General features: G+C 43.4%; 1 protein-coding gene across 1 annotated transcript; it reads right to left on the bottom strand.

Moving 5' to 3' along the window:
- Nucleotides 1-326: 326 nt before the first annotated feature.
- LOC122939575 (thread biopolymer filament subunit gamma-like) lies at nt 327-20,879 on the bottom strand. Its single transcript, XM_044295666.1, has 9 exons — nt 20,128-20,879; nt 17,881-17,941; nt 17,598-17,693; nt 16,691-16,867; nt 15,962-16,087; nt 6,302-6,522; nt 5,615-5,661; nt 4,862-4,897; nt 327-483 (listed from the first exon to the last, which is right to left on the bottom strand). Exons 1-9 carry the CDS (start codon nt 20,877-20,879, stop codon nt 470-472), a joined length of 1,530 nt encoding a protein of 509 aa, XP_044151601.1. The 3' UTR covers nt 327-469.
- Between the last annotated feature and the right edge of the window lie 3,104 nt (nt 20,880-23,983).

The raw sequence follows: 23,983 nt of genomic DNA, 5'->3' as shown, positions 1-23,983 counted from the left end.
CAAAGCAGTAATCAAAGCAAAAGGTGGCTACTTTGAAGAACCTAGAATATGACATATTTTCAGTTGTTTCACACTTTTTTGTTATGTATATAATTCCACTTGTGTTAATTCATAGTTTTGATGCCTTCAGTGTGAATCTACAATTTGCATAGTCATGAAAATAAAGAAAACTGTTTGAATGAGAAGGTGTGTCCAAACTTTTGGTCTGTACTGTATATACACACATATATATATATATATATATATATATATATATATATAATCAAGTTAATTTTCTCAGGAATTCAAAAAATGCAGAGATGAAAACCTTTTATTTTTAGAAATGCATAAAATTTGCTCAGATGAAGCAGTAATCATTAGAAAAAAAGAGGAGTTTCACAGAGGAGTTTCCCAAGCACAAAAGAATCATATCAGCATCGTCATGGCGTCATCATTTTGCTTTTCCTGAAAATATGGGCACCTCTTGTTTTCAGATTAAGTCTACTGAAAGTGAAGCAAAAGTAGCATTTAGTATATTACTTATATTGCTACACCACATGATTATGTTACATCCAAAACAATAATAGCACTTGCACATGCTGTGGCTTTGCATGTTTTTTTTCTATCGTAACTTACTAAAACATATATAGATATTATGATTTTATGATTGCATTTTACTAATTTTGAGTTAAAAATCATTTTTTGAATTGCTCTTTATTAAAGGTTTCAGCAGTTTTTGTGATACAGTGAGGAACAGAAGTATTTGAACACCCTGCGATTTTACAAGTTCTTCCCACAAATCATGGAGGGGTCTGAAATTCACATTGTAGGTGCATTCCCACTCTGAGAGACAGAATAAAGAAAAAAAAATCAGGAAAACACATTGTATGATTTTTAAAGAATTTATTTGTTTTGCACTGCTGAACATAAGTATTTGAACACCTGAGAAACAGCAAGAATTCTGTCTCTCAAAAGCTTTTTACTGTGCCTTTAAAAATTCCACCTTTACTCTATTCATTAATCTAAATTAGTAGCACTTGTTTGAGCTCTTTAAAGACACCTGTCCATCCCACAGTCAATCAGACACCAACTACTACCATGGGCAAGACCAAAGAGCTGTCAAAAGACACCAGAGACAAAATTGTGGACCTCCACAAGTCTGGAAAGGGCTACGGGGAAATTGCCAAGCAGCTTGGTGAAAATAGATCAACAGTTGGAGCAATTGTTATATCAGTCTTCCTTGGACTGGGGCTTCATGCAAGATCTCACTTCGTGGGGTATCACTGATTATAAGAAAGGTGAGGAATCAGCCCAGAACTACAAGGGAGGAGCTGGTCAATGACATGAAGAGAGCTGGGACCACAGTTTCAAAGGTCACTGTCGGTAGAACACCATGCTGTCATGGTTTCAAATCATACATTGCACGGAAGGTTCCCCTGCTCAAGTCATCACATGTCCGGGCCATCTGACGTTTGCCAATGACCATCTGGATGATCCAGAGGAGGCATGGGAGAAAGTCATGTGGTCAGATGAGACCAAAGTAGAACTTTTTGGACTAAACTTCACTCATCGTGTTTGGAGGAAAAAGAAGGATGAGTTGTATCCCAAGAACACCATCCCTACTGTTAAGCATGGGGGGTGGTAACATCATGCTTTGGGGGTGCTTTTCTGCAAAGGGGACAGGACTACTGCACTGTATTAAGGAGAGGATGAATGGGGCAATTTATTGTGAGATTTTGAGCAATAACCTCTTTCCCTTAGTCAGAGCATTGAAGATGGGTCGTGGCTGGGTCTGCCAACATGACAAAGACCCAAAGCACACAGCCAGGATAACCAATGAGTGGCTCCGCGAGAAGCATATCAAAGTTCTGGAGTGGCCTAGCCAGTATCCAGACCTAAATCCAATAGAAGGTATTTGGAGGGAGCTGAAACTCTGTGTTGCTCAGCAACAGCCGCGAAACCTGATAGATCTAGAGGAGATCTGTGTGGAGGAGTGGGCCAAAATCCCTGTTGCAGTGTGTGCAAACCTGGTCAAGAACTACAGGAAACATTTGACCTCTGTAACTGCAAACAAAGGCTTCTGTACCAAATATTACACTGATTTTCTCAGGTGTTCAAATACTTATGTTTAGCAGAGCAAGACAAATAAATTCTTTAAAAATCATACAATGTGACTTCCTGATTTATTTATTTTTTTCATTCTGTCTCTCAGAGTGGGAATCCATGATTTCAAGTGGGAGAACTTGCAAAATCGTAAGACCTTCAAATACTTCTGTTCCTCACTGTAGAAAAAATATATATAATTGTCTATTTGCGGACTGTTGTTTATTTTTAGATATAAAATTGGAAAAGGGTGGTGATTTTAATTTTAAATACTTTATTTTTTTTATGTTTATAAAAACTATTTTTTTTTACTTGTTTTTAATTTTATTCTTAGCCCCCTAAAGCCTCATTCACAAATCAGTGTTTGGTTAGTGATTTCCATCAGTGATTTTGAGCCAAAACCAGGTGCGGATCTAAACACAGAACATGTGCAGATCTTTCCCTTATACCTTATGTCTGCGGAAGCTCCAATCCTGGTTTTGGCTCACAATCACTGATGGAAATCACTGACCAAAACACTGAAGTGTGAATGAGGCATAAGGCAGTTTTCCACAATTCCAGTCCTCAGGGCCCACCGGCCTGTCATGATTTGAGAATATCCCCCAGAATGAATACCTGCAGTAAGTCCTGATGCAGTGACACCAATTATATGACCTGCTCAATACTAAGGAAATTCTGAAAACATGACCGACAAGTGGGCACTGAGGACTGGAGTTGAGGAACACTGTCCTAAGGGACTTGAACATGCAATCCTTAGATCACTTATACCATAAACTGCAATAATTTAGTATTACAGTGTATGGGGTTTATGATGTACCTATATTACGCCCTTATGCATGTCATCTGAGGTGTTAAATGGAGTTAACTGTGATCCCGGTCACAGTACGTGGGTGTCAGCTGTATAACACAGCCAGCACCTGCTGCTTATAGACCAGACTCAACTGGTCCCAGGCCTTCTTCATCTATTATAACATACATGTACTTGAGATGTCAAGAGGCAACAGTTAATAATGCAAGAAAGATGCACAGACATCTCAAGGAGGACAAGTCAGCTCTTCTGACACGTATGTAGTTGTAAATCCCTGCATTCCCTGTGAAATTACAGTTGAGCATCTTTTGTTATAACTGTATTGTACCATCCTCTGTTATTCTTGTTGGAAACATGTAAATTGATAACTGGACATTACCATTCCTCTTATCGATAGGGTGGGTTCCTATACAATCTGACACTGTCAACAATGAGTAGACTGTGGGGGGGGGGGGGGGGGGGCATGCTGCATAAAATGTGATAACCAGTTGTTAAATTGTTGTTTCATTTTTAGGAGGAATAGCGAAAGATCAACAAACACAAAGTTCTAAGAAAAGATTCTCCAGAATAATTATTGTATGATAAAACAAGTATGTGCTAAAACAAATATGTAAGGAGAGCTAACTGGCACTATTAAAGGGATAATTCACTTTGTTATAAACATAGTATGAACCAACTTGTAATGAAGATCATGCAGTGTAAGATTAAATATTGTGTGGTGTTCCCTTTTAATAAAACAATATTATTGCCCTGCCTTATCTTTATGATATATCACCCCATGTACAAATGTCTCTAGATCTTTTAAGTGTTGTGCCTTTCTCACAGTCATTCATTTGTTCGGTATATTGCTTGATGAAGGAGCCTCTATGCTCTCAAAGCTTGCAAATAGACATGTTCAAATGCAAAGTGAAAAAATCTGAGAGAAAAGATAAAAACATCCTGCGCGATATGATAAATAAATATGCAGAAGTCCATGGCTACATTTGTGAAAAAAATAATCACATAAAACAAATAATAATGCACTAACACAACAAATGCAAGCATTATATATAGATTAAGCCCTCATTCTGATATGATAAAATCAGAGACTCTCAGCCAATATATTTTGATGAAAACACATCTGTGCCTGCCTACCCACGCCAAGGTGGTCTCAGTCAGGCAGATCCCACTCTAAACCTACCTATGCAGTTGGGCATCTATGTTGAGGAGAGCAAGCCCTGCACATATAGTGTGCTGCTCCTAGTCACCACATCCAGCAACTGATATTGGAGGGGCATGCACAGCTATATGTACCACCTAATCAATGCGGCCTGTTTAATAGGAGGGATGCCTCACCTGTGGCTCTCCAGCTGTTGCAAAACTACAACTCCCAGAATTCTTGGACAGCCTACATATATCAGGGCATGTTGGGAGTTGTCGTTTGCAATAGCTGAAGGGCCGCATGTTGGGCATCCCTGTGTTAGTGCATTGTTATCTGTAAAATGCAAAATGCCCATGTATAATAATACATAACTGTATCCCCAGCATCTGCAGACAGCAGTCAGTCAGGACCCACCATACACTATAGATAGAACGTTGACTGATCCAACCAATATCGGTGGGTGCTTTTATTTCATTTGTAAGGCTAGCTTATACATAATATCGCACATTCTGATAATGAGCCTTACGCCACCTGCACATGTTGCAGAATGTGCTTGGTTTTTCCACACAGAAAAAATGTAACACAGTACAGTACCAGCATACTATGGAAATTGAGCTGCCGTGCGGATTAAAAAAATCACATCTAATCTGCACCACAGTCCAACCAATTAAATATTGCAAATTTTGGTGTGGATATCCTGCATAAACACACATAAATCTGCATGGTGCAAATCTGATGTGCGTTCACCTGCACTCGAGGGCAGGAGGCCTAATAGTTGAAGAACGGTTTCATCTTGGCCAGGATGGTTCAGTTTAGTTTGTCTGGCTCACCTGTACTTGAATCCTTCTTCTGAAAGCCAGCGTCAGCTGGGGAAAAATGAGCAAAATTAATTCATTAAATCTAGAATGCTTAGTATAATGTATTTTATTATTGGTTCTAATCATGTGTATGACAGAATTCCAAGATTAACAACTCCTCTGGCTAGATGCACACCCGAAGCCCAGCATCCTTAATCCACAGCTATCATAACCAGAGGAATTTGGGTCTGGCTATACATTTCCTTGGTTGTAGTGGTTGTTGTAGGGGAAATGCAGTATTATATGACAACCATTCATATCAATAGATGCCTGCTCATGCCTGGCCTGCTCATGTTAAGCATGGCCAGGCCTGAGAGTGGGAACCAATCTAAGCCTCTGTTTCCCTTCCCCTTGCACTTTTCATCATGTTTTATGGGGAAAACGTGAATAGGATCTCTTGGCCGAACGTAATATACCTTGTACAAGGGATCCAACTTAGCTTTCTTGCTTCTGTTCATAAGAAAAGCCACATTGCTAGTGTACCCTTAAAGGGAGGTTCTACATTCTGAATCATGAGAGCTGCAAGCAGAGGGACTTCATGACTAATGGCATTTACAGTTATTAATATGATGATGAGGGACGTTCGAATCATCCAGGGAAACTATCCAACTACTATGTGGAGTCAGGAAGAAATGTTTGGTTGAACTTGATAGAGGAGTGATTGTTTTTCAATCTACTATACATAATTATATTTCAGTTGCTGACAATTTTATAAACAATTCTTACATGAGTAAGTGTAAGTTCCTCCTGTTAAGACTTCTACTTCAGGAAATCTGTTGGAATTAGAGAGATGAAATGTAGTGAGATTAAGAGGGCAAAATACATCTCACACTGATCTAACAGCCAGCCATTCCTATCCACAGCAAAAATGCAGATAAGCCATCACATGGAATTATTTGGGTTCTGTGTCGCACAGATCCTCACTACAGCAGCCAAAGAATTATATATACTGTAGCTCTGAATTAACCATTTTTTCGTGAGCCAAAGGTTTTGACATGTTTAATGGTGACAAAGTATATGTATGGCTCTGTACTACAGACTCCTGTAGTGTACTATCTGAAACCCCTTACCACATTTTGAGCATGACTTTGTTGTGTCTGCCTGAGGCTTAAAAGTAGACACCATGTTTATATCAAATAATCACAGCTCCTTGCTTGGTAGCTAGTTTGCCCAGTGCCTACCTATGAATTCTGCTTCTACTTAGACCCCTATGTTGGGAAAACTGAGTTATAACATTCTTTGGTTTCTGCAAAATACTGTAGTCTGTCTTTTCTTACTGTTAGTAAGGTACAATGGCTGTGCCTCATAATTTTCTTACTCTTAGGAATATAGATAATATTTTAGATTTATGTGTTTAGTCACGTGGAGACTAACAAGGAGAACAGTACCAGATGACAGTGTTCTTATACTTACTTGATTTCTTCGCCCTCCAACAGTTTCTTATAGGTGGAAATCTCTACATCCAGTGCCTGTTTTATATCCAGCAATTCCTGGTAGTTGACAATGATCTTGTGAAGTTCTACCTTTGCTGATTCAATTGCAGATTCATAGCTGGTTATCTGTGCCTGATATTCTGCTACTCCCACACTGGATCTTGCCATTACTTCAGCCAGATTGCTTTCAAGTGTGTAATTCTGATCAGAACAGTTAAATAGATGTGTGAATAAAGATTGCTTGTTTCTTCATAATACTTTTGAGGCAGATCTCCAGTTTCTTACATTTGCAGTTTTTTACATTTACTACAGAAGACACAGGGGTGAGACCAGATGATGTGGATGGGCATGTGTGAGTTTGGCTTATCTATGTACATCCAGCCTCACCATCTGGTCTCACCCTTACAAAAACGACTATTCTGAGAATTTTACCAGGCATCCCTGCCAAGCCTGTCCTTCTGCTAAGGCTGTGTTCATACCTCAGTTATTTGGTCAGTTATTTCTATCAGTTATTGTGAGCCAAAACCTGTAGTGAAGTCTACACAGAGATAAGGTGTAATGGAAAGATTTACACCTGTTCTGTGTTTTTGACCCAAACCTGGTTTTGGCTCACAATAACTGACCAAATAACTCAAATGTGAACTTGGCATAACACCTAGTATTAGGTAGCAGCAGAAGTTAGTGTGATGTTTCGAGACAACTTCCTTCTACAGTACATGCTCAGTGGGAGTCTTAAGAACACATGTTGTAGCAGCCACATAAGGCACATGCATGTGGCTTGGGTTTCAGCTGCATGTGGTTGTTGTAACATGCCTGATGTACATTGATGATCTGTTACCATACTGTGACGCTTTGCGATCCACAGCGATACTAGGAAATCGCAAATGCGCCATATCAACATAGAAATATAGAAACATAGAATGTGTCGGCAGATGAGAACCATTTGGCCCATCTAGTCTGCCCAATATACTAAATACTATGGATAGCCCCTATCCTATCTTATTTCGCAATCACAAAGACAAAAGAGCCTTCACTAAGAATCTTCTCTTTCCTCTAAAGGAGTAATTCACAGAGCAGAGGTGCCATTATCACCACCTTGTGACAAACCTTTCCTGCCCCATGCCAAGTTGAGTAGCCATCAATCTAGTTCTCTTATGACAGAACCTACTAAACCTGGTCTTTCTGCAGCCATAGTGTCTCCAATACCAGCAGGGGTCTCACACCTTTAGCCTGGGCAGTGAGCTTCAGAAGAAAAGGACAGATCCTTATCACACAGCTGGTTGGTACAGGAAGGAAGATGACCTGAAAGTCCCCTTCAATCCATAGGCTTCATATTTTTCCCATATTTTCCTAATATTTCATAGGTTCTGGAAATGTGAAAGGAACCATCTTTTCAGAGATGGGTTTGGTTCTTCTAACCCACCTTCTAGGAAACCCGCGGACAAATCAGAGATTCCCGCTCTGAGATATAAAGGTTCTCAGGCACCCTGTATTATCTTTTAGTCGTATTTGTTATCAGATGATGCGTAAAATTGTACTGATTATCAATATCAACTATATTTCTTGATTGGACTTACGGGATATGGAGAAATGGGCAAAGCAAAGATTCTGCCAGATTTTCTCCTTATGGGGCAAAGGACTGCCCCTGTTCCAATTACACAAGGCTGGACCTGAACGTGTCATAACCACTCCCCGCTTCAGAGTAGGTAAAAACAGTGACACACTCAGGTCCTGGGTCCTTATTCTACCATCTGACGTCGACTAACATCACGACCGCCCGCTGGACGCGGACGCGCCCGCCATCTTGGATTATTCTACAAAGACTTTGCCTATTACTGGACTTTACCACGGTAATTCTGAACTTACAGACATTGTATTCCCTTCCACCTCTTACCTATTTCTATCCAAACCAATCTGTTCAACTGGCAGGTATATTTATCTGTCAGCTTTAATATATATATTTTTGTGTGTAGTTTTAGAATAAAAACAAACGATTTCATCGTTCCAGTTTTGCCCTTGTTACTTGATGACCTGATCTATGCTAAGAACTCTGTCCTCAGAAGACATACTACCAAATTGTGTTATTTTTATAAATTGTTAATGTACTAGCTAGGTTGCAAATAACCGTTTCGTCCCTTTAGGATTAGCTAGCTGGGGTCTCTTCACCCTGATTCAATACGAAGAGTGGTGGCAGCAAATTAATTTGATTTCCAGCGTGAAATCAGTAATTTTATTTTTACCGATTGTACATACTATCGTGATTGCATCCTGTCTGGGCCCACCAACCAATCTTAAACGTCTTCTGTGCTCACAGTGGATTCGCCTCCAGAAGTCTCTAGTGGAGACCTGTATGGCAACTGTGGCTTAGTACGACGGGATTGGCGGGTGGTTGTCACATTGGTGGCAGCTAGTGGGATAGCAGAACCCAAAACCAGGCAGACGTCAGCTTTTGGGAGATCAGAGCACAAAGAACTGACAAGTGCAGCTTTTTGCGCAATCATAACAATAGGACAGTGGTTACTTAGTATCCTGTCCTGCGGAACTTGAGTTCCGGGCACAAAACGGTACACATTGATAGCGGATAGATTGGTTTACATTTTCCCCACCTTTTCTTTGCTATATCCTATTCTTTTCCTCTTCTTTTCTGAATGTCTGATTCAGTTCCAAATTACCAAAGTTGGTCTGTCGCCGACTTACAAGCCGTGTGTGAGTCGCAAGCCATTGCCATTCTGAACAAAAATCGATCACAGCTGATCCCATACAGGAGGCTTCGCTGCCCCTTCGTTCAACGTCACCCAGCACCGCCAGCTATGGGAGTGCTGATGTTGCTACTTCAGCTCCGCGTGATGCAGGTACCCTGGATTACGCTATGTCCACAGCTCCTGCTAACCCTCAGCAAGGAACAAGCAGCTCTGGACTAAACTTCACTGCCTTGGGCCCTATGAGCCAGCAGTTGTTACCGGGCCTGACTGGCGCAGATTTGCGTTTATACCTGGAGATGCAGCTCGAAAGAGAGGAGAGACAGCAGCAGTTCCAGCTTCAGAGAGAAGCGCTGCAACACCAGCGTGCACTAGAACTGGCCCAAGTGAGACAGGCCGAGCGGTCTTCCTCTCCTAACACTCCTGCTGCAGGAGGCATTCCTCTACCCATGGTCCCCAAAGCAAGGTTTCCAGTTATGGAGAAAAACGAGGACATTGATTTATATTTACGCTCGTTTGAGAGAGCGTGCCGCCAGTTCTGCATCCCTGAGAATCAGTGGGCTCTACACCTGACGCCTCAGCTGACTGGTAAAGCGCTGGATGCTTTTGCGGAACTACCCACAGACCAAGATTGCGATTATCAAACTATCAAGGATGCCATAATTGCTAAGTTCCAGTTAACCCCCGAGGTTTACCGGAGAAAGTTCCGTGCCATCCAGAAAGGATCCACAGACTCTTACGCGGATGTGGCTAGCCACTTATGCACCACATTCCGCCAATGGACTAGAATTCTTAAAGAAAAGACTTATGCTAACCTTGAGGATTTGATGATCCATGACCAACTCCTTGCGATATGCCCTACAGATGTGAGACAGTTTGTGTTGGAGCGCAAGCCCCAGTCTGTGAAAGAAGCTGCTGAGCTGGCAGACATGTTTGTCGCAACCCGGGTACCGGACATTCGCAAACCTGTGATGACGGACACCCGCAAGCCGGTGGTATCAGACATCCGCAAACCCCTGGTACCTGACAGCCGCAAAACTCCAGTACCCAACCAGGACAGAGCCATGTCCCATAACTGGAGAGAAGGCAGGCCTGCTGGCCCTGTGAACCGTGAGACAACCAGGCCCTGGTGTGAGCTGTGTCGCAGGCCCGGTCACACCAAGCAAACCTGTTACGCAGGGAAGCCGGCCCAACCTCCTAGCACTGCGACGACGCCAAGCCCTAAGGGGGCCAACGCTTCCACACCTACCTCGTCTGCTGTATTGCTGGTCGGAGGACCCGAGGTGCACCGCGGATCCCAGAATCACCAGCCTGTCACTGTGAACGGCGAGACTGTCATCGGATTCCGTGATACCGGTGCAGATGTCACCTTGGTCCGTTCACATCTTATTACGGAGAAGGATATCCTTCCAGGAAAGTACCTCGCTCTGATCGGAGTTGGCGGCACTCGCACTCATGTGGCCCAAGCCCAAGTCACCATTGATTGGGGAATGGGACGGCAAAAGCGGGTTGTTGGGGTCCTGGATGATATTCCCGTTGCCACAGTGCTTGGCACTGATTTGTGCACCCTTGTTTCCCATTACGAATACCCTGCAAGCGCGCAGGAGGCCCAAGCAGGACTCCCTAACCAAAACCAGGTACTGTACAGCCCTTTGGGGAAACAGGGAGACGGGGACACTTTGCCTGCTATTTCTACTATCCCTAACGCACCTAGGGAGGTATCAGATTTAAATGTACAAGCAACTGAATGTCATTTGCCTACTTCTGCACCTGTCATTGTTGATCCGAATACGTGTGTTAGTGTTAGCAATGGTGATATAAATGATGCTGCACCTGTTCTGGCCATTACACATTCCATGGCCAGCCGCCTGAACTCAGAACCGACCAAAGGGACCCCCTCGGGTGATTCTGACCCTCAGGTGGATAACAATGCGAGAAAGACCTTTTCATGTGATGATGATGATTGTGTCACTGCTCTGGTAGGCGCTTCCAGTGTCGCCAGTAACCTGGGCTCAGATGGGGCTGCGGGGACAGAACCAGCCGTCCCTCCACCCACCTCTGACCCCAGCATTGACGGTAACTCTCCACAGCTGACTTCATACGTCACCGGTCAGCTGGAGGAGACCGATGGCGCTGCATTCGTGCAGGCCTTAAAGGGTGACCCTAGTCTGGAGGCACTTAGGGCCCGAGCCGGCCAGCCTCCAGGGGAGGGCACTCCATATAAAATCTATTGGGAGAACAACCGACTGTACTGTGTACAGCCTACAAAAGGTGACGCAGGTGAGAACACGAGACAGCTGGTAGTCCCTAGGGAGTTTCGGGCACAGGTGCTCAAAGCAGCCCACGACATTCCACTTGCAGGACATTTGGGTATCAGAAAGACCCACAAACGTGTTCAGAACCATTTTTACTGGCCCACGATGGGAACGGACATAACTAAGTACTGCCGATCGTGTACCACTTGCCAGAGGGTTAGGAAGGCTGGAGGACCCCGCAAAGTTCCTTTGCAGCCACTGCCCGTGATCACAGAGCCCTTCCAGCGAGTGGCAGTGGATATAATTGGTCCCCTTCCCATTCCTAGCAGTTCTGGCAAGCGCTACATCTTAACGGTCGTGGACTATGCCACCCGTTATCCAGAGGCGGTAGCACCGTCTTCCCTTAGGTTGGCCACGGTGGCAGACGCCTTAATCAGGATTTTCTCGCATGTAGGTTTCCCCGACGAGATGATCTCTGATCAGGGCTCTTGCTTCATGTCGGAGCTAATGGAAGCCCTCTGTGAGAGGATGCAAATCAAGCACACCACTTCCAGTGCGTATCACCCGCAAACCAACGGCCTTTGCGAACGTTTCAACGGAACGTTAAAGCAAATGCTGGCCACGTTCGTGGAATCGCAGGGGAAGGACTGGGAGCGGCACCTGCCTCATTTGCTGTTCGCTTACAGAGAAGTGCCACAGGAGTCCACTGGGTTCTCACCCTTTGAACTCCTATATGGACGAGATGTCCGAGGGTCCTTAAAACTGATTCGGGAGACCTGGGAGGGAAAAGGTGACCCCTCAGAAGTCTCTGTGGTTGAATATATCCTAAAATTTCGGGACAAGATGGAGTCCCTCATGACCATAGTGACAGAAAACCTTGCAAAGGCACAGGTCAAACAGAAGGCTTGATATGATCAGCATGCCAGAGAGCGGTCATACCAAGCAGGTCAGAAGGTATACGCCCTACTCCCTGTCAGGCAGAACAAATTGCAGGCTGCCTGGGACGGGCCATACACCATTCTGAAACAGGTGAACCCAGTCACTTACCTAGTGAGTCTCGGGGCTAAGCAACAAAAACTGTTCCACGTGAACATGTTAAAAACACACGAGGAAAGAGCGCAGTATGTATTAGCAGTGTGTAGCCAGCTAGAACCCGAAGAGCCAGATCCACTGATAGACTTGCTAGCAGAGCTACTAGACGTGGCAGATGATTGGAACATCAACCCCCACCTCTCTTACCCACAGAAGCTTCAGCTCACCACTCTCCTGAGTGCGCACGGCGCCACATTCTCAGGCATCCCTGGCCAAACCAACCTAGCCGCTCACAAGCCCTTACGGCAGGGCCCCTATCGTTCCTCACCCGAAGTGCAGGCTGAAATCAAACGAGAGATTGATGAGATGCTACAGTTAATGGTCATCCAGAAATCCTCTAGTCCATGGGCCGCCCCGGTTGTTTTAGTCCCCAAAAAGGACAAGACCACCCGGTTCTGTGTCGACTATCGGAGACTGAATGACATCACCATAACCGATGCGTATGCCATGCCTCGAACTGATGAATTGCTGGATCAGCTCGCGTCCGCCAGCTATCTAACAATCATGGACTTGAGCCGTGGATACTGGCAGATTCCGCTTGTGCCAGAGGCGAGAGCGAAATCCGCATTCATCACCCCTTTTGGCCTCTATGAGTTTACTCGTATGCCCTTTGGGATGAAGAATGATCCCGCCACCTTTCAGCGGGCCATGAATGAACTGTTGGAAGGAATGCAAGGTTATGCCCTAGCATATCTGGACGACATAGCCATATATAGTCCAACCTGGGAAGATCACCTTGACCATCTGTCACAGGTTTTGGGAAGACTGTCCGCTGCCAATCTGACCGTTAAGCCCAACAAATGTCAGATTGCCATGACAGAGGTTCAGTACTTAGGACACAGAGTAGGCAGCCAGACCCTGAAACCTCAGATAGGGAAGGTCGATGCCATTGTAGCATGGCCACGGCCTAACACCAAAAAACAAATACAGGCATTTCTGGGAACGGCAGGGTACTATAGGAAGTTTGTTCTATCCTATAGTACTCTGGCTAAACCGCTGACCGATACAACGGGCAAAAAACAACCCAACACGGTCACATGGAACTCGGAACTAGAACAGGCATTTCGGGCCCTGAAGGAAGTGCTAGCTAGCGCTCCTGTCCTTCAAGCTCCCGACTTCTCCCGTCAGTTCCTAGTACAAACTGACGCCTCAGACCACGGTCTGGGAGCCGTCCTTAGTCAGGTGGACGCAACCGGGAATGAGCACCCTGTCCTCTACCTGAGCCGAAAACTACTTCCGTGGGAAACCGCGTACTGCACCACTGAGAAGGAGTGCCTAGCGATCGTATGGGCCCTACAGAAATTACAATCGTACCTATATGGACGATCCTTCATGGTCATCACAGATCACAACCCTCTCAGCTGGCTGAAACGTACTTCTGGTACCAACGGAAAACTTCTCCACTGGAGCTTAGCGCTCCAACAGTACGATTTCACGATTCAGCACAAACCGGGAAGTCGCCATCAGAATGCTGACGGACTTTCCCGCTGTAACGAGCTCAAATAGGGAGTTGGGATTGCTTCAGTCCCAGTCTTGCTGACCACTCCTTCCCCAATCCTCCAAAGGGGGAGGTGTGACGCTTTGCGATCCACAGCGATACTAGGAAATCGCAAATGCGCCATATCAACATAGAAATATAGAAACATAGAATGTGTCGGCAGATGAGAACCATTTGGCCCATCTAGTCTGCCCAATATACTAAATACTATGGATAGCCCCTATCCTATCTTATTTCGCAATCACAAAGATTCACTAAGAATCTTCTCTTTCCTCTAAAGGAGTAATTCACAGAGCAGAGGTGCCATTATCACCACTTTGTGACAAACCTTTCCTGCCCCATGCCAAGTTGAGTAGCCATCAATCTAGTTCTCTTATGACAGAACCTACTAAACCTGTTCTTTCTGCAGCCATAGTGTCTCCAATACTAGCAGGGGTCTCACACCTTTAGCCTGGGCAGCGAGCTTCAGAAGAAAAGGACAGATCCTTATCACACAGCTGGTTGGTACAGGAAGGAAGATGACCTGAAAGTCCCCTTCAATCCATAGGCTTCATATTTTTCCCATATTTTCCTAATATTTCATAGGTTCTGGAAATGTGAAAGGAACCATCTTTTCAGAGATGGGTTTGGTTCTTCTAACCCACCTTCTAGGAAACCCGCGGACAAATCAGAGATTCCCGCTCTGAGATATAAAGGTTCTCAGGCACCCTGTATTATCTTTTAGTCGTATTTGTTATCAGATGATGCGTAAAATTGTACTGATTATCAATATCAACTATATTTCTTGATTGGACTTACGGGATATGGAGAAATGGGCAAAGCAAAGATTCTGCCAGATTTTCTCCTTATGGGGCAAAGGACTGCCCCTGTTCCAATTACACAAGGCTGGACCTGAACGTGTCATAACCACTCCCCGCTTCAGAGTAGGTAAAAACAGTGACACACTCAGGTCCTGGGTCCTTATTCTACCATCTGATGTCGACTAACATCACGACCGCCCGCTGGACGCGGACGCACCCCGCTATCTTGGATTATTCTACAAAGACTTTGCCTATTACTGGACTTTACCACGGTAATTCTGAACTTACAGACATTGTATTCCCTTCCACCTCTTACCTATTTCTATCCAAACCAATCTGTTCAACTGGCAGGTATATTTATCTGTCAGGTTTAATATATATATTTTTGTGTGTAGTTTTAGAATAAAAACAAACGATTTCATCGTTCCAGTTTTGCCCTTGTTACTTGATGACCTGATCTATGCTAAGAACTCTGTCCTCAGAAGACATACTACCAAATTGTTTTATTTTTATAAATTTTTAATGTACTAGCTAGGTTGCAAATAACCGTTTCGTCCCTTTAGGATTAGCTAGCCGAGGTCTCTTCGCCCCGATTCAATACGAAGAGTGGTGGCAGCAAATTAATTTGATTTCCAGCGTGAAATCAGTAATTTTATTTTTACCGATTGTACATACAATCATGATTGCATCCTGTCTGGGCCCACCAACCAATCATAAACGTCTTCTGTGCTCACAGTGGATTCGCCTCCAGAAGTCTCTAGTGGAGACCTGTATGGCAACTGTGGCTTAGTACGATGGGATTGGCGGGTGGTTGTCACACATACTAAGAGATGTATTGACATAAATTTAATCACACACATTAAATGCGGCTTCTACTGATTCGTACTTGGTATTATATATTAAAGAATTGAGTTATCTGCAATCCTATAATATCCTTTGACTAGCAGAATGGCTCCTGTGGCAAGCACCATCAATCTATAGGGTTTGTTTCTAAACCATTAAAAACCATTTCTAAAACCATTAAAACCTTTTTTTTTAAAACATAAAAAAAAAAAGATGGCATTTTGCTGAAACTGCAATTGAGACCCCTAATCTGATGCTGATATGAACCTAGCATACATACAGTACCCACAGAGAGGAAACTACAAGGAAATCTGATTATTGATATTAATGGATATTAGAGAACCGCAGAGAAAATATAATATAACCCTGCTTATATATTATTATGGAAACAGAAGAAAATATGGAAACAGAAAAAAATATGCAGCAGGAAAAACCTGTACTTAAAATACATACCACTGCAAGAAGAGACTGTAGTTCTCCATTTAGTGTCTGTAATTCTTTCTTTGTGCCTGTAATTTCTGTTTTCACTGTGGCTACAACTTCTGAAGTGTTGGCCGTTTCACTGTTTATTTCTTCAATCTGTACAAATAAGAATATGAATGACTACTGTATCTTGTATATTACAGGTACAGCCTCCGATAAAATGTAAAAGGATTGAATTAGTTTCAATGTAGTTTTATTGTGTAGGTGATAATATCATTGCTCATTTTGAGCTTTTGGTTTTAATGTCCTGTAATACTACGAAACAACAAGAATCAAATGTCGTTTGATACCAGGAAAGGTCTTCCACTTTTAAAAAGTTGCTCTTAAAGAGGACCTTTCACCAATCCTGACATTGTGAACTAAGTATACAGAAATGGAGAGCGGCGCCTGGGGATCTCACTGCACTTACTATTATCCCTGGGCGCCGCTCCGTTCTCCTGCTATGCCCTCCGGTATCTTCGGTCACTAAGTTATAGTAGGCAGAGATTTCGGTCACTAAGTTATGGTAGGCGGAGTCTTCCCTTGTTCTGCTGTAGCGCTGGCCAATCGCAGCACAGAGCTCACAACCTGGGCGCCGTTCTCCATGTCTGTATACTTAGTTCACAATGTCAGGATCGGTGAAAGGTCCTCTTTAAAAAACAAGGTATAGAAAGATTTATGAACGGCATTGTGCTTGTCAGACATCTTTTGGTATGTTACCTTAACTCTATAGTATGTCTCTGCATCCTCTTTGTGTTGTTGGACAGATTTCTCATATTCTGCTCTCAGTTTATTCAAAGCACTTGTGAGATCAAACGACTTGGCGGCATCAACTTCAATCAGTGAAACAGATGTATCTGCTGCAGTTCCAAATTTACTCTGTAATGCGCTCAGTTCCTGAATAAAAAAGGACAAATTACTGTAACCTCATACCAAACACATACATTTGCTAGCCTTCTTGCCACTTGTGTGCCCATTTCTTGCTACTAATGTGACAATATCCTGTGTGGAAGTGAAATGATGATGGACTCTTCTCAATTGCATACTGTTCCACGTGAACTATTATAACTATTAATTGAGATTATTTTCACTTAATCCCTAATATTTCATTCACTGTGATTAATGCTATTTTTAGTATAGAATATGTTTATACTGTGTGAATATTACAAACTATATACATATTGGGGCAGACTTATAGCCTGGCGGCAAACACTGGGCCATATTAACCAGGGATGGTGCTGGATGCTGCGCCTGATATATGACAAGGTGTACACCTTGTCATAAATTATGTGTTGCATCTTGCCGTCTGTGCGCCTGAACTAAAGTCTACGCAAGCCTCTGTGTTCTTCTAAGCAAGAAACCTGGCATATAAGCTGCCAGCCTAGTCACATCCACTTTTCTGAAAAATAGATTGGCCGAAAGAGTAATAGCACTTGCGCAAAAATTTTTAAGCAAGTGTTGTTGAAAAATTTGCAAACATGCAGTTTCTGACCTTTTCATGCCACAAAATCATATTTTAATGATAAATTTAGGCCATTATGTGTAAATATAGACCTTATTAAATTTTCTGTATTGTATTTAATTAAGTGAATATAATGAATGCTAAAAAAAAATAACCCTGTCTTACCTCTTCTTGTTCTTTCTTCAACAATTCTAGGTCGTCAAGTGCTGCTGAGAATCTTTGTTCCAGTACAGAGCGCAATTCGGAAGCAGCCTCAATGTCCTGTTATTTAAAATCAAATTAATAAATGAACAAACATTTGAAATGTTATACTGCAGATGTCTAAAAATAGTAGGACTAGATTTGGTACCCAAGACATTTTTTCACTACAAACTCAACATGACAGATGTAAATATAATATTTTCTACTCAAAATACTGTCTAAAATATTTTGTAGAAAGTAAGTTTACCTGTTTCATGGCTGTGATGTCAGTTTCCAGTTGGAATTTCACTCCTAATTCTAACTCGTATCTGAAAGAAAGAAAGTTAGTACTTGTAACATTTCTGATAACCTACATCTCTAAAAAATGCAACTGAGATGTTAATATGGAACATCAGATAAAGACTATAAAGATATGTTCACATACATCAGTATTATGTATTTTTGTCCACTGTGATAATTTAATGCAGCAGGCAAATATTACATTGTGGTAAATGTAAAATTGACCTTGCATTTTTTTGGGGAGGTTTTCACAAATTATACGCAACTAGCAGAAGGACCCAGCTTCGCATCGGGTATATTTAATCGATTTCATTTTATGTTTCTGTGTGTCGTAAAAAAATATCAACAGTCTCCCCCATAACAGTGACCTCTACAGTGCCCGCCCCTTTAACTGTGACTTTCACTGTGACCGCCCCTTTAACTGTGACTTTCAATGTGACCGCCCATTTAACTGTGACTTTCACAGTGGCCGCCACTTTAACTGTGACTTTCACAGTGGCCGCCCCTTTAACAGTGACCGCCCCTTTAACAGTGACTTTCATAGTGACCACCCCTTTTAACAGTGACTGCCCCTTTAACAGTGACTTTCACAGTGGCCACCTCTTTAACTGTGACTTTCACAGTGACCGCCCCTTTAACTGACTTTCACAGTAACCGCCCCTTTAACTGTGAATTTCACAGTGACCACCCCTTTAACTGTGACTTTCACAGTGACCGCCCCTTTAACTATGACTTTCGCAGTGACCGCCCCTTTAACTGTGTCTGCCCCTTTAACTGTGACTTTCACAGTGGCCGCCCCTTTAATTGACTTTCACAGTGACCGCCCCTTTAACTGTGACTTTCACTGTGACCGCCCCTATAACTGTGACCGCCCCTTTAACTGTGACTTTCTCTGTGACCGCCCCTTTAACTGTGACTTTTACTGTGCCCGCCCCTTTAACTGTGTCTTTCACTGTGACCGCCCCTTTAAGCAGTAAATAAATATGGCTGGGTTGTTATGGAAACCTGGAGTAAAACTGTGTTTATGGTAATTGGGATTTGAAGAGAAAAAAACTCACAGACTTGTATTTGGGAGGGTTAATATTTTCAGAATATCTCAGTAACGGCACGTCCTAGAGAGCTGAGACCCGGTCTAAAACCTTCCCGGACACCTGATGTACCTGTGTGCCAAATTTGGTGAAGATCGGTCCAGTCGTTTGGTCGCGCATAAAGAACATCTAGACCAGGCATCCTCAAACTGCGGCCCTCCAGCTGTTGAAAAACGACAACTCCCAGCATGCCCGAACAGCCTACAGGTAACAGCCTACAGCAGTGCATTGTGGGAGTTGTCGTTTTACAACAGCTGGAGGGCCGCAGTTTGAGGATGCCTGGTCTAGACAGACAGACAGAAACTCATTTTTATATATATATAGATTACACTAGGTGCTGTCACTCAGGTTTTGTTAAGATTTTTTATGCAGTTTTTAAAGCCAGAAGAGGATTTAAAAAAGAGGCAAAGTAAAATATATCCTTCATATTTCTCTCCTTTTACTATCCACACCTGATTTTTGCAAGTATAATACCCATGTGACAGCGCCTTACTAGAAGTAAGCAATAAACAAAAAAAAAATAAAAAAATACAGGACACATGTGAAAGCACCTTACTAGAAGTAAGCAATAAAAAAATAAAAACATACAGGACACATGTGAAAGCACCTTACTAGAAGTAAGCAATAAAAAAATAAAAATAAAAATACAGGACACATGTGAAAGCACCTTACTAGAAGTAAGCAATAAACCAATTAACGAATCAAAAGGATTTCACAAGGATCAGAAGGATAAGGGTATGACCACATGGCACAGTCTTCTCCTGTTTGTGACATGGCCATACTGCGCTTGAGCACCATGTTGCTGTAAAAGCTTGCAGCGGGCTCTAATTGACCAAACTAGTTAGGATGACACCATTTTTTAAATTCATACATGTATTGTGGTGGCATTTTTAGACAGACATTTTTTTCAGTATATTTCAGATTTTTTTCCTATATAAAAGTCTATGTGAAAACACCTGAAAAACACATCAGAATATTCTGTGAATTAAAAATATTGATAGGAAACTGTCTTAAAACACCTCTACAAAATATTTCCTATTGGCCAGCATATAACATCTGCCCACTGAATTTCTTGTTCCAAAAACACCATAAAATGCTGATTTGAAAGGAGCGACTTTCCTACTTACTTGGTCTTGAGCTCTTCTGCAGCACCCCTCACATTGTCAAGTTCGATTTCATGTCGGACATTTTCCAGAGTTAGGGTTTCAACTGTGTTCCTAAGATCTGTAAGCTGAAGTTCAAGATTTACAGGGGTAGAGGAATCTGGTGAAGAGGTTACTGTGCTTCCTGTCAGTAATTTCAGTTGGGTTTGTAAAGTCTGATTTTCAAGTTGTAATTGTTTAACTTTTTCAACATAAGCATAAAAGCGTTCATTTAGTCCTGCTAATGTCTGTTTTTCTGTGGCCCTAGAAAGGAGCTGGGGTCCTACACGTCCTCCCCCTACATTCAGAGTTGAGCTCAGGCCACTTGCTGTTAGTGAGCGTCCCAAACTGAATGCTGCACTGCCTCCCAAACCTCCTCCTAATCCTACTCCTAAACCTCCTCCTAAAGCTCCTAAACCACCACCTAATCCTGCTCCTAAACCTCCTCCTAAACCGCCACCTAATCCTGCTCCTAAACCTCCACCTAATCCTACTCCTAATCCACCTCCAAGTCCTGCTCCTAAACCACCTCCTAGCCCAACTGCACTTCCAAATCCTGTTCCTGCGCCTCCAGCAAAGCCTAGACCACCTCCTAATCCACCAGCCCTTCCAATGCCAAGGCTGAGGCCCCCACTACCCAATCCAATCCCCCCTGCACTTGCACGGCCAAGGGAATAGCCAGACCTCTGGGATGAAGAGCCTACCCAACTAAGAGAACTTGAACCTGACACGGACATGGTGGCACAAAAGGATGAAATAACAGAGTATAAGATTTGAAGCCCTATTCCACTCAGAATGCTTCAGTAGAAACTAAGAGCTAAAATGCACCTGGCTTTTATATGTTTTGCATGTCACTTGACACTTCTGCTTTGCCCAGAGACCGCGTCCTAATTTTTTGCTGAATAGAGAATTTTTAGCGTCTGCCTTAAAGGTGAACTAAATTTCCTCTGTATGTGATAATTATTGTAGAATTCTCCCCAGAAAAAAATGAAAATCCTATCATGTTTAGCCAGAGGGTCATTCTTGTCATGAAAAAACAAGACACGTTCATTTACTTCACATTTAGTGTGCTCTCCATTACTAAATTTGTTTTTATAAAATGTAGCTTTTTATTTTGTTTTAATAATAATAATAAAAATATAACTGAGATTTCATTCATTGTCACTAATTGTGTCACGAGCAGTTTATGGAATACTGCTCTGCTCGAAGACATTTCTCCACTTTTCATTTTTAAGATAAGTTTCTTTACTAAGAATGCTAAAATACCTCTTGATGTGGGACAGAGCCTAGCTGCTAAAGTGAATAGCTGCTTGACCCCTTACTCTTCCATTCTAATTGCTATAAAAGCAGCTGACAGCTGATCTGTGCTATGGGAAACCATTCTGGATGGTACCAGTGTGTTCAACTCCTGATATCTGCTGGATGATGAGTGGTTAGGACAAGCAAGCCTTAGGACAGGGATAGCCAACCTGTGGCTCTCCATCTGTTGTAAAACTACAACTCCCAGTATGCCTTCCTGCAGGCTAATAGTTGTAGGCAGTCTTGGCATGCTGTGAGTTGTAGTTGTGCAACAGCTGGAGAGCCGCAGGTTGGCCATCCCTGCCTTAGGACATCAAAGCAGTCTGCTCATTCCCCACCATAATTCTGATTCAGGAGGATGTCAGCTTTATTGTGACTGCCTTCACCTCTTGCCAGCACACTGCGCTGTCAGCTTCTCTCTCTGACTGCCATTTGGTAAGGATGTCTCTGGAGCAATTGGACATATTGACCTTGGATCCATCAGCCCCTATATGTTTGGGTCAGCACTGCTGTCCATCACACAGCCTTCCCTGCAGTCCAACCACAGTGACAAACTCTTCCATATGCTGCTGCATCGCAGATGGTTTTCTTTAGACAGGCATCAGAGGGTGGCAAGCATATCCATATTGACACTAGTGCACATCTTATCCATCAGCTTTTCTAGTCTTCTGTAATCTGGGAGTCCTGTGAAAAGGAACATACTCCACCTGTGAGCTATCCATATCTCACAATCTCTGCTGAGCTATTCAGTGCTATTAGTGTCTTCTTTTGGGCAGTATAACAAGTGACCAGGCACAGAGGAAAGATCACTATACTGAGAAAGTTCACAGACTTTTTTAGAAATGCTTGCTTACATCAATCTGATCCTAATACTAATGGATCCTTACCCCATCATATTCCAGGCCATGCATCACATCCACAGATTTCTTCTAGGGATCCAGATGTATCTCCTTATCCATGTGTAAACTTCAATCTAATTTTAATAGGGTTTTTATTTAATCTTCTTCAATCAAATTTTTTATGGAAGATTTTACCAACCGTTTGCAAGGAACAATGGAGACATCTACCACCTATAATAAGCTGGTTGATGCTTACAACACCTCAGAAGAAGAAATTAAGTTGCTTAAAGATAAAGCTATGAATGCTGAAAATAGACAGAACAATATTAAAATCAGATGGATAGCGGAAAACATCATCCCAGAAGATTTACCAACTTATCTGAAATAAAATCTTTCTTGCTTTGGCTTCATCCCTCTTAGGCCTCATGCACACGACCGTTGTGTGCATCCGTGGCCGTTGTGCCGTTTTCCGTTTTTTTTCGCGGACCCATTGACTTTCAATGGGTCCGTGGAAAAATCGGAAAATGCACCGTTTTGCAGCCGAGGCCGTGATCCGTGTATCCTGTCCGTCAAAAAAATATGACCTGTCCTATTTTTTTGACGGACAACGGTTCACGGACCCATTCAAGTCAATGGTGGCAGCGGAGTTGGTGGCTGCGGAGTTCCGATCGGAGTCCCAGTTTAATCGCTGGGGCTCCGATTGGTAACCATGGCAACCAGGAAGCTACTGCAGCCCTGGTTGCCATGGTTACTTAGCAATAGTACAACAGTAGAAGATTCATACTTACCTGCTTGCTGCTGCGATGTCTGTGACCGGCCGGGAGCTCCTCCTACTGGTAAGTGACAGTTCTTTAGCAATGCACCGCACAGACCTTTCACTTACCAGTAGGTGGAGCTCCCGGCCGGTCACAGACATCGCAGCAGCAAGCAGGTAAGTATGAATCTTCTACAATTGTACTATTGCTAAGTAACCATGGCAACCAGGGATGCAGTAGCTTCCTGGTTGCCATGGTTACCGATCGGAGCCCCAGCGATTAAACTGGGACTCCGATCGGAACTCCGCTGCCACCAATGATGGGGGGGGGGAGTGGGAGGCCGCACACTGCCACCAATGGTTGTTACTACTATAGAGAGAGAGGGGGGCCGATGGTGGGCGCACACTGTGCCACCAACGATTTTTAACTATAGAGGGAGGAAGGGGGGGGCGATGGTGGGCGCACACTGTGCCACCAACGATTTTTAACTATAGATGGAGGAAAGGGGGGGCGATGGTGGGCGCACACTGTGCCACCAACGATTTATTACAATAGAGGGAGGGAAGGGGGGGGCGATGGTGGGCGCACACTGTGCCACCAACGATATTCAAACTGGGGAGGGGTGGGGGGGTCTGCCCCCTGCTGCCTGGCAGCCCTGATCTCTTACAGGGGGATATGATAGTACAATTAACCCCTTCAGGTGCGGCACCTGAGGAGTTAATTGTGCTGATCACGGCCCCCTGTAAGAGATCAGGTGCTGCCAGGCAGCAGGGGGCAGTCATGGCAGCATGGCAGTCCGTGGATCCTCCAAAAATCAAGGAAGACCCACGGACGAAAAAACGGTCACGGATCACGGACCCACGGACCCCGTTTTTGCAGACCGTGAAGAAAAACTGTCGTGTGCATGAGGCCTTACTCATAGATTTAAACCGGTTTTAATCAGTCGGG

This window comes from Bufo gargarizans, chromosome 5 (assembly GCF_014858855.1).
Source record: "Bufo gargarizans isolate SCDJY-AF-19 chromosome 5, ASM1485885v1, whole genome shotgun sequence".
NCBI classification, from domain to species: domain Eukaryota; kingdom Metazoa; phylum Chordata; class Amphibia; order Anura; family Bufonidae; genus Bufo; species Bufo gargarizans.
The sequence above is the reverse complement of the archived record's forward strand: the minus strand, read 5'-3'. Positions and strand labels throughout refer to the sequence as shown.